Below are 16326 nucleotides of genomic sequence, written 5' to 3'. Positions count from 1 at the left end.
TCTCTAAATATAAGCTTGACTTCTAGTATAATAAGAGTCTTGTTAGGTACAATTTGCTCTTGGTCATTAATACAATGAACAAATGTTGTGGTTACCTGGGAAAGAAAATTCAAGTGCTTTTAAACCTCTTGTGAGATTTGGTTTCATGCTTGAAACCTATACAGTGTTATGCCCAATAGCATCTGTAGAAGATTCCAAGCTATAAGGTATACAACATAGAGAAGTTAATACACTTTGGAAAAAATTTAGACCAGCACAAAGTAGGTTTAAGATCCTAAATAAAAAGCTTTTCTTTAGCTGAATGACAATTACCAGTGGCATTAAGTTTAACAAATGATTGGAATCTTCTTACGAGTGAATTTTATATAATAACGATGTTCCTGTGTACAGAATAGGAAGCCAGTGTTTCCTTCTAGTGGCACTTAACTTTTCTTTTCAGCTGTAAGAGAGTTGTTAGTTCTACAACTACAAAGATTGAATTAAGGACAAAATATAATCTCAAGGTATATACACTTGACTCTGGAACTATGCTGGGGTCTGGGGTACCAATCTCCCACACACTTGAAAATCCACCAATAATTTGACTCCCCCAAAACTTAAGTACTAATGGCCTACTGTTGACTGGAATTCTTACCATAGCATAAACACTATTAACACGTGTTTTGTATATGTATTATATGCTATATTCTTACAATAAAGTGAGCTAGAGAAAAGAAAATCACAAGGACGATAAACTACATTTGCAGCACTCTTTATTGATACCATTAAGTTTGTCATCTGTTTCTAAGTGAATTCTCTGTCAGTACCTAAATCAATATTGTCGTATATGATATAAAACACTGTAGATATTACATGTATTATACTACTAATTTTCAAAGAGACTGAAAAAGAAATCTATTTATTACAGGTATAAAGATTCATGCATTAATAACCAGCATATGTGATTGCTTTACGGTAGCCTAGTGTAACTGACACAATAGGAGGTAACAAATTATTACAGTAGCACAGTATGTACTATAGTTAATTTTATGCAGTTGTGACTTAATCCTTACACTTGTTTACATTTCTCTTGACAGCCAATATCACCATGTGTGATCTGTAAGTGTGTGAGTTTTAATTTTTTATGACAGATTTGTGTATGTTTTATGGTAGTAAATGGTAAAATAGACTAGTATTTAATGCATTCATAATTTGCCTCTTAATATGTTTGATATTTCTAGGCTACATAGCTAATGAATGAGGCCTTTTTCTTTTAAAGTATATTTTATACATTATGCTATTACAGTTCCATTTTTTTTCTCCCCTTTATTCCCCTCCATCGTGGTCCCCCTCCCACCAGCATCCCCTCCCCCCTTAGTTCATGTCCGTGGGTCATACATATAAGTTCTTTAGCTTTTCCATTTCCTATATTCTTCTTAACCTCTCCCTGTCTCTTTTGTACCTACCATTTATGTTTCTTATTCTCTGTACCTTTACCCCCATTCTCCTGCCTCCCCTTACCCACTGATAACCCTCCATGTGATCTCCATTTCTGTAATTCTGTTCCTGTTCTAGTTGTTTGCTTATTAGTTCCTTTTTGTTTTTGTTTTTCTTTTAGGTTCAGTTGTTGATAGTTGTAAGTTTGTTGTCATTTCATTGTTCCTAGTTTCGATCTTCTTCTTTTTCTTAGATAAGTCCCTTTAACATCTCAAATAATAAGGTCTTGGTGATGATGAACTCCTTTAACTTGACCTTATCTGAGAAGCACTTTATCTGCCCTTCCATTCTAAATGATAGCTTTGCTGGATGGACTAATCTTGGATGTAGGTCCTTGCCTTTCATGACTTTGAATACTTCTTTGCAGCCTTTTCTTGTCTGCAAGGTTTCTTTTGTGAAATCAGCTGATAGTCTTATTGGAATTCCTCTGTAGGTAACTGTCTCCTTTTCTCTTGTTGATTTTAAGATTCTCTCCTTCTCTTTCATCTTGGGTAATGTAATTATGATATGCCTTGGTGTGTGCTTCCTTGGTCCCAACTTCTTTGGGACTCCCTGAGCTTCCTGGACTTTATGGAAGTCTGTTTCATTTGTCAGGTTGGGGAAGTTCCTTCATTATTTTTCCAAGTAAGTTTTCCATTTCTTGCTCTTCCTCTTCTCCTTCTGGTACCCCTACGATTTGGATGTTGGGACGTTTAAAGTTGTTCCAGAGGTTCCTAAGCCTCTCTTCACTTTTTTGAATTCTTATTTCTTCATTCTGTTCTGACTGAGTGTTTATTTCTTCCTTCTGCACCAAATCATTGATTTGAGTCCCGGTTTCCTACCCATCACTGTTGGTTCCCTGTATATTTTTCTTTATTTCACTTTGCATAACCTTTACTTTTTCCTCCATTTTGTGACCATACTCAACCAGTTCTGTGAGCATCTTGATTTCCAGTGTTTTGAACTATGCATCTGATAGGTTGGCTATCTCTCTGCCACTTAATTCTGTGTTTGGAGCTTTGATCTGTTCTTTCACTTGGGCCATATATATTTTTTTTTATCTCTGTGCATGTGTTATCTTGTAAGGGGCAGAATCTTAGGTATTGGCTAGGGTGGGGGGAACCCACATCACTTCATTGTGGCACTGTATGTGGGGGAGGGGTCCAAGAGGGAACAGTGCTGCTGGCTCGGCTCTCAGCTGTCTTTCGGTCTCTTCCCACAAGCAAATTGGGCCCTTCTGGTGCTTAATCCCAGGTGGGTGGGTTTGTGTACGTTCTAGTACTCTGTGGGTCTGTTCAACAAACTCTCCTGTGAGGCTGGGAGTTTCTCCAGCCACCGCAACTGCCACAGGTTTTCACAGCCAGAGGTTTTGAGGCTTTCTTTAACCACACTGGAACCCTGGGTTGCACAATCTGTCTCGCTCCCCAGTTGTTCCCAATTTATCTGCACACATACGTGGGACCACCAGCTGCTGCCTTGCCGTACAACCTCTCTGCCCCTCCTATCAGTCTGAATAAATGTTTCTTTAAGTCTAGCTTGTTGGACTCCCATACAGTTTGATTTTCTGGCAGTTCTGGTTTTTTGTTTTCAAATTTGTTGTTGTCCTTCTTTTGGTTTTCTTTTTGGTTGTTGTCCTCCTTTTGGTTGTGCAAAGAGGCATCGTGTATCTACTTACACCTCCATCTTAGCCAGAAGTTCAGGTTTCTTTCAAATTGTTGCAAATCTCCAAAAAAAGTTTCCAGTGTATTTACCAGGGAAAAAAAGCTACCCCTAAGTGGACTTGTACAGCTCAGACCTGTCATTCAAAGGTCAACTATAATATTAAATAGCATTTTCAGTATGATATGACATTATTTGTGTTAGGTCATTTCTGTCCCCTCCAAACTTTGCGATATTATGTGCATTTTAAAATCTGTTCTTTTTTAATTAAAATTATTGGGGTGACATTGGTTAATAAAATTGTTTCATGTGTACAGTTCTATAATACATCATCTGTATACTGTATTGTGTGTTTACCATCGAAAGTAAATCTCCCTCCATCATCTTGTATTCGACCCCCTTTACCATGTACTACCTCTCCCCTAACCCCCTTTCCCTCTGGTAACCACCGTACTGTTGTCTATGTCTATGAGTTTTGGGGGTTTCTTTTTGTTTGTCTTGTTTGTTCATTTGTTGTTTTCAGTTTTATACCCTGATTGATTTTGCTTAGCATGGTATCTCAGGTTCTGTGTTGTTGCAAATGACAGTATTTCATCTTTTCTTGTGGCTGAGTAGTATTCCACTATATATAGGTACCAGGTCTTCTTTATCCAGTCATCTATCAAAAGACACTTTGGTTGTCCCCATGTCTTGGCCACTGTGAATAATGCTGCAGTGAACCATCGAGGTACATATGTTCTTACAAACAAATTTTCCAGGTACCTACTCAGAAGAGGGGTTGTTGGGTCGGTCACATAGTAACTCTATTCTTAATTTTTTTGAGGAACCTTCACATTGTTTTTCACAGTGACTATATCCATTTACATTCCCACAAGCGACGAATGGGGGTTCATAAAATCTGTTTTTGATGGTAAAATCGTGATGCTACGCAGCTTCTGCTAATTGTCATTAATCATAAACCATTTTTCATTGGATTTGGTAATATGTATTCTCGTTTTTTAAAGATCATTAAAAGGTAATAGAAATCTTTTTTACTTTTAAGTTTAAAAGTTGACAGAAGTGATCTTTGCAATCTTGTAAAGAATAATCTAAATAAAAGTTTTCTTCCGCTCTGATGTAACCCCAGAGTGCTGGGCATTGTGCTTCCCATCCTTAAATTTGCCCTCAGTCTGTAAAGCTGTGTACCTATGAGTCTGATGTAAAGTGTATGGCTCCTAATTTCCTACTTCTGTTGAGTGATTTTTCTGGCATTTTTAAAGATCATTAAGAATATGCAAATAGTGGAAGAAATAATAACAAAATACTTTGTATTTTATTTCAAAGTAGTTAAGGTCTGTTTCTCCACTGAGCATTATATATTAAGTTGCTGTCTAAATTGGATCACAATCAGCTAGCTTTATGTTCACCCCTGCTCAGTTGACATTTTCACAGGTCAGTGAAATAGAAAAAAATGACCTTTGTTTATGTAACTAACCTCAGGCAGAACAACATCCAATAGCGTATGTGCAGATGTTCATATTGAAAGTTTTACTCTAGTGTAAATAATGTTTTTTAATAGCTAAGTTTTATTTTGTAAAGGTAAAAATGACACCTTAATAACTTTGATTTTTTATCTTAAGGTCACCAGGCTTGCCATATCATTAATTTAACAAACAGATCTCTCCCCTCTTTGTTTTGAACTCCCTGTAATATGCTTCAACTTAGTGACATTTTTTGTTTCAGACAAATCTGCCTATTTTCAAGCTGAAGGAATCTACTGTTAGAAGGAGATACAGTGACTTTGAATGGCTACGAAGTGAATTAGAAAGAGAGAGCAAGGTAAGAATTATATGTAATGCAACTTTGAAGCAAAACATTTCAAATTTCAGTATCACTGTTTCTCAGGAAAATTACCTTGAGTAAAATGAGTAAAAGTAAATACGATTTTTCCTTTTCAAAGAGTTCAGTTTTATCTTATTTCATGCGAGATGGACGAAGTCTGTAGTTTTTCTGTAGAATTATCTTCCTCCTTTGGTCTACTTTAGTGTCCCAATTGAGGCCTCTGCCGACTTACACTGGGATGACACTTCACTTACCCTTACTTCCTTTCCCTCATCGTCTGGTTCCACCTTCCCCTCCACAGCCCTAGCCAGGTTTCATTCCCTCCGTGCATCTCATGTGTCAGTGTATTTCCAGGACTTTTTACTGACTCATAATAAATACACTTTTCATCATCATGCGTTTACATATAACAAAAGTTTATAAACTAGTACTTAGCTTACTCTGTGGTACATGCTGATACTCTTCAGGTTAGTGTTTTTAAGTGATGACCGTGATCTACCTACAGTGTGAAAACAGGCATATACCTCAGTAAGAACTGTCTTCTCTCATAAGCTTTGGCTACAAAATAAATCAGAGCATGGTCACACTCTAATATCCCTATTTCAGCTCTATGTCAGAATAACATCGTAGGGCATGGTGTGCCCGGAATGATGACAAGTTATTTTGTGACTAGAGTACAGTAGAGTAGAGTATAGAGTACAGGAGCTCATAAGTAGATTAAGGGGAAGCTTGTGCTTATTTCCGAAGCATAATAAGATAGAAGTGGAAGGAAATTTCCTTAACCAGATAAATGTGGCTCGATACAAGAGCACATATGCCAATCATTGCACCCTATCAAAATGTAAAGGAAAACCATTTTACTCATAAAATACTTAAGCATAAAATGAGAAATATAAGACCCATGTAATGAAAACTTAAAACTTCACTGAAAGACAGAAAAAAACCTTAATAAATAGAGATACTACATTCTTGCTTTGGAATATTCACTTTTGAAGATGTACTTATTTTATAAACATTTGAGAGCTCATTCAGTGTGTTCTTTGAGTAACAGAACTGTTAACAAATTAATGTCCCCAACTTTTATGGTGCTTACATTCTATTGGGTGAGTTTGGGTGCTGGTAAAGGGAAGGCATTTGGTTCGTGTTTCTTTTTTGCTGTTATTATTATTATTATTATTATTATTACTATTGCTAATCTGTATGATGTTGTGTTGCTCTTTCCTTTTTTGCCCTGTCGAATTACAGTTTTAGGATAAGTCCTAGTTATAGAAACTCTGCACCAAGGATTTGAAGTTTTACCTCTTAGAATAGGTATAATTTGTATTACTGGTGTTTACTATTTGTATTTCTCCTTGTTTTAATTGTTTACATACATCTTTTCTCTGTTTTGGTGTAAGATAAGTTTCCAGCAAAGTGGTTCATCATTTAACAGATATTTAGGCTTCTATAGTATGCCCAGCTTTTATCAAAATAACCGTAAGTAGCCTAAAAGAGAGTCCTTGCTTTGAAGGCATCAGTAGGCTAGATTGGTGGTTCTTACACAGGGGTGGTGTTGTCAACCCCATTTACTGAATATAAACTCCTTTCCCCACTGATCAACAATGTTATTTTTGTTACGAACTGAATTTCCTATAAACACATGGAACAGTTTCTAAATTCTATTCCATTCCACTAATCTATTTGCCCTTCAGAACAGCCTGAAGATGTGTTCTGGTATCTTCAGTTACCTAATATATGTTGAAAATAATTTGACTATTCTTGAGCTTTGTCAAAAAATTCTAAAGTTCATATATAAATCTGCAAGTTTATAAAGACCCTCATTAATATTTTTGTTAGAATTTTATTGATTTATAAATAAATTAGGAGGTACTGCCTTCTGTCAAGCCTGCTGCTAAAATGCCACCTCTGAGTGAGGCCTTCCCTTGACCATCCCATATGAGAGTAGCTCTCTTTTAGTTTAATTTTTTCAGAGGACATCACCATCTGAGATATTATATATTGATATGTCTCACTATTTTATTGTCATAAATAGGAGTGCTACTCGTGGTATCTAGGGGTGGAAACCTGGGATGCTGTTAAGCATTCTAAGTGCACAAGAAAGCCTTCCTCTAATACAGAGAATCATGTAGTAGTGCTATGAATAAGAAACACTAGGATAGAGACCAAACTCATCCGTAAAATAAATAGCTCGCTGCTGTTTAACAGTGTTCAGAAACAAATATCTGAGCTCCAAATAATTCCCAAAAGATAGGAATCAGTATAACTTGACCCTAGAGGATAGTCAGGCTTTGAAGGTGAAAATTTGCGATGTTCCTATAATGTTGGAAAAATGACTGGTCTTTGAGGAAAGATAGGATCGCTGATTTGCGAGAAAGATGACGTGTCTCTTAGCCTAGGAAATGGAATAGCAGGGGCAAGTAGTTGTTAACGATCGTGGCATCGCCGCAGACACAAATAGGGAAGTCTGTATGTGGACGGTATGAGGTGGAAGAAATTGATAACAGAATTTTTATCTGACCATGTCTGAACATTGCTAGTATTTTACTTATTTATTTTTAAGTATATTTTATTGATTATGCTATTACAGTTGTCCCATTTTTTTTCTCCCCTTTATTCCCCTCTGTCCTGCACCTCCCCTCCCACCAGCTTTCCCTTTCACCCATTAGTTCATGTCCATGGGTCGTACATATAAGTTCTTTGGCTTCTCCATTTCCTATACTCTTCTTAACCTCCCCCTGTCTATTTTGTACCTACCATTTATGCTTCTTATTCCCTGTACCTTTACCCCCATTCTCCCCCTTCCCCTCCCCGCTGATAACCCTCCATGTGATCTCCATTTCTGTGGTTCTGTTCCTGTTCTAGTTGTTTGCTTAGTTTGTTTTTGTTTTTCTTTTAGGTTTAGTTGTTGATAGTTGTGAGTTTGTTGTCATTTCATTGTTCCTATTTTTGATCTTCTTTTTCTTAGATAAGTCCCTTTAACATTTCATATAATAAGGTCTTGGTGATGATGAACTCCTTTAACTTGACCTTCTCTGGAAAGCACTTTACCTGCCCTTCCATTCTAAATGATAGCTTTGCTGGATAGAGTCATCTTGGATGTAGGTCCTTGACTTTCATGACTTTGAATACTTCTTTCCAGCCCCTTCTTACCTGTAAGGTCTCTTTTGAGAAATCAGCTGATAGTCTTATGGGAATTCCTCTGTAGGTAACTGTCTCCTTTTCTCTTGCTGATTTTAAGATTCTCTTTATCTTTAATCTTGAATAATGTAACTATGATGTGCCTTGGTGTGTGCTTCCTTGGGCCCAACTTCTTTGGGACTCTCCTGGCTTCCTGGACTTCCTGGAAGTCTGTTTGCTTTCACAGTTTGGGGAAGTTTTCCTTCATTATTTTTTCAAATAAGTTTTCCATTTCTTGCTCTTCCTCTTCTCCTTCTGGCACCCTTATGATTTAGTTGTTGGAACATTTAAAGTTTTCCGAGAGGTTCCTAAGCCTCTCCTCATTTTTTTTGAATTCTTGTTTCTTCATTCTGTTCTGGTTGAATTATTTCTACCTTCTGATCCAGATCATTGATTTGAGTCCCGGTTTCCTTCCCTTCACTGTCGGTTCCCTGTATATTTTCCTTTATTTCACTTTTCATTGCCTTCACTTTTTCTTCCATTTTGTGACCATACTCAACCATTTGTGTGAGCATCCTGATTACTGGTGTTTTGAACTCTGCATCTGATAGGTTGGCTATCTCTTTGTCAGTTCTGTTTTTGGAGTTTTGATCTGTTCTTTCATTTGGGCCATATTTCTTTGTCTTGGCATATGTGTTATCTTGTAGGGGGCAGAGCCTTAGATATCCATGGGGGGGTTACCCACATTACTGCATTGTGGCACTGTATGTGGGGGAGGGGTCCAAGTGGGAACAATGCCATTTGCTGGGCCTTCAGCTGCTTTCATTCACTTCCCCCTCTATCCACAAGCAAATTAGGGCCCTTTTGGTGCTGATTCCCGGGTGGGTGGGTTTGTGTACAGTTAGGACCCTGTGGGTCTCTCCAACAAACTCTCCTGTGAGCTGGGAATTTCTTTCGCCACTGCAACCCCCACAGAATTTTATACCCAGAGGTTTTGAGGCTTTATTTCCCCGTGCTGGAACCCTGAGTTGCAAGGTCTGTCTCCCTTCCCAGTTGTTCCTCCTGGTTTATCCACACGCAAATATGGGACCAGCAGCCACTGCCTTGCCAAGTGTCCTCTCCACTCTGGCCCCCCGTCTCCACCCCTCCTGCCAGTCTGGATGAATGTTTCTTCTTTAACTCATTGGTTGTTGGACTTCCATACAATTCGATTTTCTGGAAGTTCTGGTGGTTTTTTGGTTTTTAAATTTGTTATTATCCTTCTTTTGGTTGTGTGAGGAAGCAGAATGTATCTACCTATGCCTGCAACTTGGCCGGAAGTTCCCTACGTGATTTTTTCTTTATTGAATTGAGAATTGATTTTGATCTTTACCTTTTCCATTGTAATAAAGCATTGTCTTCCTCAGGTGACATCAGAACTTGTCTGAGGAGCATGGTAGCTTTTATTTCAATGTTTTTTTAATGTTCTTTTAGTGTACTTGTGCTTTGCTAATAAGTCCAGGAAAAATGATAATTAAGCTAGGGGCCCAGCTATTGAGGAGAGTTGTTCTGATCAGCTCTTTTGCGTTTAGTTATCTTGCCTCCAAAACATTGAATATTTTTTTCAGTGTTTTTTACTGATTCCCTTTTATATTTAAACAAGTTTGACAGTGGGATGGCTCCTACAGTGAGGACATACTTTTTCTTCATGTTGTGCTCTATAAATATCCACAACTCAGTCAGCATGTTCGAGAACTTTCTTTCCTTACGTTGTTTTAGGTTGTAGTTCCCCCACTCCCTGGGAAAGCATTTTTGCGTCAGCTTCCTTTTAGAGGAGATGATGGAATATTTGATGACAATTTTATTGAAGAAAGGAAGCAAGGGCTGGAGCAGTTTATAAACAAGTAAGTTCTTTCTGTTTTTCAGGGTGTAAGAGTGAACAGTGTTCTAAGATTATCTTAGGTGACTGCTAGTAATTTTGATATTAAGTTAAATTGTAATATGGCCTTTCCTTTTGGCCATTTCCTAACTTTTTGTATCCTTTAAACAAAGTAAAAGTATATAACAAGTGAAATATCATGTGATAAATATTAACACACTTGAGTGATTGGAATGAGTATCTTTGTTTTGACCTAAGTTTTGTATGTATTTGTTTTTCATGGTTAATTTATGCAAATTACATTTAAAATTATAGCACTTAAAAATACAGTTTTACTTATGATTCTTTCTGATTTCAGGTATGTTCTAGTATGAACAATAAAACTTACAATATCCTTGAAATCATTTTGTTTGATTGCAGATGGAGGTATTATCAGCATGTCTTGTAAATGTGCACATTTAAAATTTTCATGACAAAATGTATTCTTTTGGAAATGTAAGAAATGGGATTATCTTTTACTTCAGAAACTCCTAAGGTCAAAACGAAATTTGTAACTTTAAACTTTATTTCCATTTAAAATACAGGCATTTTTAAAAAGCCAGATAGTGAGAGTTATACCAGGAATGGGTTCACTGTAATAAAGTATTGGCCTTAAAATCAACCAAATAAGGTCAAATCATAGAGACTATGATTGTGTGAGCTATTTATTAGAAGCACTTTAATTTTTATCTAGTGGTTTGAAGATCTGTGAGTGGTACGTAAACAGAAAGAAAAGTTATATAAAGCCTTTAACTTTTAGTTGTTTTATACAACCTTCATTGTCTTTTTATGGACATACTTTCCCTTTTAGAGAAGGCAGTGCTAGAGTAGATAGTTTTAAATTCTGAAATAGAAGTCTGTTTGCCCAGGCCGATCTTGTGTTTTAGTCTGATGGAAACCTTTAAAATGTTTAAAAGCAAGCAGCCCGTCCCCTGCCCCCCTAAAAAAGAACCCTGTACACTTGTGCCTGTTACTGTTTGGGGCTCTCCTTGGACTCCAGTGCATTTCTAACTCTAATCCTATATCTTTTCCTTCTTTAAAATGGATTCTTAGAGTCAGGACATATTTCACTTTTAATTTGAAAATTAATTTAAGTTTCTTATAAATGTACCATCTAATAGATTAGTAAAGAAGCTAATTGGGTACATATACCAGAAGCAGTGCAAAGCTAATGATTGAACATTTTCTAAATTATTTATCCTGTGAGCCAAAGGACAGAGAATTTACTTTAAGATGGTAAAGCATAGCTTTATGGGCAGTTCAGACCAACACTTATTACTAAATTGTTTGTGCTTCCTAAGCTTAAAATATGTGTTTTTATAAAATATTGGGCTAAATTTTTCTTTCTTATTCCTAGGGTCGCTGGTCATCCTCTGGCACAGAATGAACGTTGTCTTCACATGTTTTTACAGGATGAAATAATAGATAAAAGCTATACTCCATCTAAAATAAGACATGCCTGAAATCTGGCGAGAAAGGGGAAAAAACTTTGTGACTCTTAATGATTCATATGCACCAGTGAAGAAGTTCTAACTTTTAGCATGCTGCACAGAAACTGGTATATCATGCCTTTAGTATACTAACACTCATATGCTTTGCTTTGTTTTGTTTTGTTTGGGCAGTTGACAAGAAGTTATTTGCTTTAGTGAAAATCCCTCATTCCAGCCTTTCTGTATAGTGACTCCTCCTTGCTATTCTAAGGCGGTGCACTCTGTAGCCTCACGAAGTTGTTATTCCAGCGTAAACTCCAGTGTCCTAACTAAAGTTACTGACCTGATCTTACCTGCAGTTTTTGTGTCATGTTTGCTTCTTGAATAACTAGGATATTTCTCTTGTCCCCTTTTTAATATGCGATGACACTTGACCGAATTTGTGTGTGGGAGCACTGCACCGTCGGTTGCCAGCACCCTGCACATAAGAGACACACTTGTATGCTGAAAGTACCTCCCTGCAGGCTTGTAATACCCTTCACGTGGAAGATCAGTGAGGAGAATCTTTATATTCTGTATAAGAACAAAATCAAATTTATATACTAAAATCATTTGTCTAAAAATTTAAGTTGTTTTCAAATAAAAATAAAAATGCATTTCTGATATGCACTGATTGTGTTGCATCCAGCTTTTCTTCTTTTATGGCTTTCCTACTTAACTCACTTGTTGAGAGGGATTATTTACTAATTATATACTTCTCATTCCTGTAACTTCAATCCTCTTTAAACAGCGGTGATATCAAATATACCACCACCCTTTGAATGGGGTATTTTCTTTTAAACAACTAAAAAAGCGATGTACTAAAAAAAAGCATTCCTTAAGGCTTGAGTCGTTATGAAGTACTTTGTGTATTTGAAAAATGCTTTATAATCTCAAGTCATTCTTTTTATAAAAGCCCTTTTAAGATAATCAGTGCCATGCCTCCTGTTATTTAGAAGAATATTTTCTAGCTCATCTGCATGACTTGCTTAAACAAACTTAGCAAGGGTGTAATAACTCCTTTTTCAGTCAACAGGTTCATGCTTTCTCTAATTTGCCTTGGGATAGTGGCAGTCTTGGTCCTCTTTAACCAAGGCAGAGGGACACAGTGTCCTCCCTTACTGGTATGATAAAAAATGAGAAAATACATGCCTTCTCGCTGCCTAACCTGTGTTGTGGCCAGAACTTTGCAGCCACAATGCGGTCTCTTGTTTGAATTGCACAGCATCTGGTGGTTTGGGGACCCACTGTGACCTAGAGTTAATCCCCAAGGTGTAAGGTAAGGAAAGTTTATCCGCCCACACCAGAGTGTCACCTGGAGACAGGTCAGTCATTTAAGAGGAAACCAGCTTAGGTCTTGGCCAAAGTAGGATGTCCACCAAGAAGATTTGAAACCATAGGAAGTCGGAGCTGCCCTGAAGGCCTTCACATTTCACAGTGCCGTAATACCGGACCTTTCAGTTACTGTGCTAAACACACAACGCTAAACAACGTGAATTTCATTTCATCCAGCTAGCAGAATAAAATCAAAGTCTGTCAGTTCTTGGTATTCAGAACAAAGTAATAGCTCTGCTAAATGGCATGATGCCTCCAAAGCAGCGGTTCTCAACCAGGGATGACTTTTCTCCCTGGGGATGTTTGGCAGCGTCCTGAGACATTTTTGCTTCTCACTGGAGAATGACACTGAAAACCAGGGGTCAGAAGTTAGAGTATCTGCTAAATCTACGATGCACAGGGTAGCTTCCCACGACAGAAAAATGTCAGTAGTGCTGAGGTTTCCACTCACCATGGAATTCTTCTGATTTTGGTCACTTATATATGGGGGAATAATGTGGTTTCAGATGAGCTGTACTGGCCTCGCTTGCTTCTAACCCCTACGGTTTCCTAAGGGCAGGCTTTCCTAAGAAAGCCAAAGGTTTGAAGTTAGGTGGAAAGTTGTTCTATTCCAGATAATATGTTTTTGCCAGGGAAGGTACTTTCCAGTGTTGCTTCTCAGAGAACTGAAACCATGGTCTGTGTCAAAACTACACTTTTAACCCTGTAGAGTAAAACTGCAGGGGCTGTTAACTCTACACTTAGGGAGATGTTCTAGAAGTCCTTAAGAGTCTTCCTAAAAGAATAGAAGTGAATTTGGAAGTGGCTTATGGAGCACGAGGTACAAGCTCTGTGTCTTCTCAGTAAGTAATCTCCTTGTCTCAACTCCGGCCAGTTGTAAAGGGCAAGCCCCAGTGGGACCTTGAGTCAGTCAGAGTTGTTAGAGGACTAAATGTGAAATCCGTAGGAGAGCCGTGTCTGAGCCACGTAAAGCCCTAATCATAGTTCTCTGATGGCGGTGGTAATCAGACATGCATTAGTGGTAACAGTAAGGGTTACCACTAAACCGGTGGCCGTTTTGGGGTGGGTTTATCTGGTATTTGGTTTCTTCCTTGGAGGTTCTGCCATCATGACCCTCAGTAGTGATGAAGACCTCTGGTGGAGGGTGCTGGAGAGCATCTCTTTATTACATCCTATGGCTTTTCAGCTTGGCCCTCTTGTTATGTATGGCCCACTCTTCATTCAAAGTCCTTGTCCTGTTGCCTCAGCACTTCTTTTGCCTGTTCTGGTTACAGGAGCAAGGATGCATATAGCGGATGAAAGGAGTAGTCTTCTGGCCCCTAGGCCTTGACAGATAAGATTTGTTTGAAGGATGGGTGGACAGAGAGCTTAGCACACTGCTTGGCTTATAGATGCTAGCTGGGATTTACTACAATATGCAAGTGTTTGGGCTGGGAGATGAGATACAAACTGTTTTAGGAGGATAGAATAAAAGTCTTCCTCAATAGTTTCTTTGTTATCTTTGTCACAGAACTTTCCTATGAAATAAATAAGATTCTCCTTTAAACGTGCTCAAGGTTAGCCTGGATGTGATGGCCCTGGAATAAGTCTGACTCTTGGGGACAGTGCCTGTGACTTGGTACCCAGGCCTTATTTGATGTTCAGTAAATGTATTGAATGAATGGAAGGGTGAATTTTCAGTAACATTTCCTATGTCCTTTAGGCTGAACATGAGTGATTAAATGGCTGGGTTTTGTTTGGTTTGGGACATGAAGAGCTTGCTGATCAGAAGTATTTTATTTTCCTAAATTTAGCTGTGCACCACAATTACTCTCTAGGATTAAGTCCAAGATTTTTTTTTTTTTTTTTTTAAGCATCCCAGATAATTTTGAAACAGCCAGGTTTGGGCACTTGGCTAGGATGCCCTTTGATTTCCAGGAATTTGGTCAGATTTATCTTGGCTACTTTAACCTGGCTACTTACGTCACTACACAAAGACACCAGGAAATCCAGAAAAAGTCAGGACTTATCAGATCTTGAGGAATTACTTTGTAAGTAGTAATTCACAGTAGATGAAGTTTGCCTTATTCCAACCTTGCTAAGAAAATAAGACCTTCATTTGGAGGCCAGGAAAATTCATTCAAAACTGCAAAAGGAGATTCAGAGGATGCTTTCCACGGTGAGATAAGTGCCATAAATGAAGTGACCCAAAAAGTCAAACAGCATTAAGCATTTTACATGTGTGAAGTGTTAACATAGACAAGAGGTTAAACACGAGCCTTTTTCTCAAGAAACTCAGTCTTGTTAGGGCACTTTCATTGACCTTGTTAGGTCAACGGAAGATTCACTGCTAGTACAGTCAGGTCAGGGGCATGGCAGATAGGAGGACAAGAAGGACACGGGAGTTCAGATGGAGTGGAGGGAAGTAAAATAAAGACTTCTGGTTTCAGCTCTGACACCTAGAGAGCTTGAAACGTGAAGATCTTGTCCTCATGACAAGAAATAGCTGAACAGACTGAAAATGACTTTTCTCGTACCCACCCATCAGAGAATTGAGGTTGCAGGGCAAACTACCACCCCCAAATCTGGAGAGACGGGCTCTTCTAGAGAGACAGTTACAGCCTGTGTTCCCGGAGCAGAAACTACTGGAGCGATAACTGGCAGGAACACTTCCATGGTGATGTTGATGAGTTGCTGGAGGTTGAGTGGAGACCGAAGTCTTAGAGGGGCCCCCACAAATTCCTGGGCTTTACCTCTAGGAACCTTACCAGATTCCCACAGTGAAGAACAAGAAAGATCTCCTTATGGCTCTGGCAGGGAGAAGATGAATAATCATTATAAAATATGCCTAAACTTTATTAAAGTCCTACTGTGCAGAATAAAAGACATTGTGAGAACTTTTTTCCTGTTGGAGGAAGGGCATTCTTCTCATACCAGCCCATCTACCCTTCCTCTCTCACCTAAGGGGGGGAAAATGTAACAGGGGTCAAGACTTAAAGGAAATATACTGAGAGTGCTTCAGGCAGGCAAGGGATGAAGGACCCGAGGAAGAAAGCTGTACCACCAGGGAAACACCTGTGAAGGTCACAGGCCCACAAATCACAGAGATCTGACCTGGAGATTAGAATCCCCATCCCCCACCATTACTACCACTCCACCAGGTCTCCAATGTAATCATAGTGGATTATAGGCAAGAGCTGCAAGACAGATTCTTGAGGAATAATTAGGGGTAAAGAAAGTTAAAATAGAGACACAAGCAAAGACAACAGAAGAATTTGAAGCTTCTGGTACCATAACTACAGCAAACGTGAAGCACAGTCCACTCCTTAACCAGATAAACCCTCACACATAAGACCTGCTGACTTTGGTTCCTGCTACTCAGAGCAACATGTCTGACTTTCAACAAAAAGTTACAAGTCATGTCAAAAGGCAAGAACGAAACAGTCTTGAGAGATACAGCAATCATCAGGACCAGAGTCAGGACACAGATGTTGGAATTATCAAATGGAATTTTAATAACTGATGAATGTGTCAAAGATTTTAATGGAAAAAGGCAACATGCAAAAACAGGTAGTGTAATAAGAAATGGAAACT

At 38.4% G+C, this 16326-nt stretch overlaps 1 protein-coding gene across 1 annotated transcript in view; it reads left to right on the top strand.

Annotated features, from left to right (window-relative positions):
* SNX3 (sorting nexin 3) overlaps positions 1-12048 on the top strand; it is a 39546-nt gene extending 27498 nt beyond the window's left edge. The window contains exons 2-4 of the mRNA XM_024551785.4: positions 4837-4932; positions 9811-9935; positions 11307-12048. Of these exons, the coding sequence (XP_024407553.3) occupies positions 4837-4932; positions 9811-9935; positions 11307-11412 (327 nt within the window). The 3' untranslated portion in view covers positions 11413-12048. The remainder of the gene's footprint in view (positions 1-4836; positions 4933-9810; positions 9936-11306) is intronic.
* The last annotated feature ends 4278 nt before the right edge of the window (positions 12049-16326 follow it).

Source organism: Desmodus rotundus, chromosome 11 (assembly GCF_022682495.2).
Source record: "Desmodus rotundus isolate HL8 chromosome 11, HLdesRot8A.1, whole genome shotgun sequence".
In the NCBI taxonomy this organism is placed as follows: Eukaryota; Metazoa; Chordata; class Mammalia; order Chiroptera; family Phyllostomidae; genus Desmodus; species Desmodus rotundus.
Note: the sequence above shows the minus strand (reverse complement) of the source record. Positions and strands in the feature narration are given on the sequence as shown.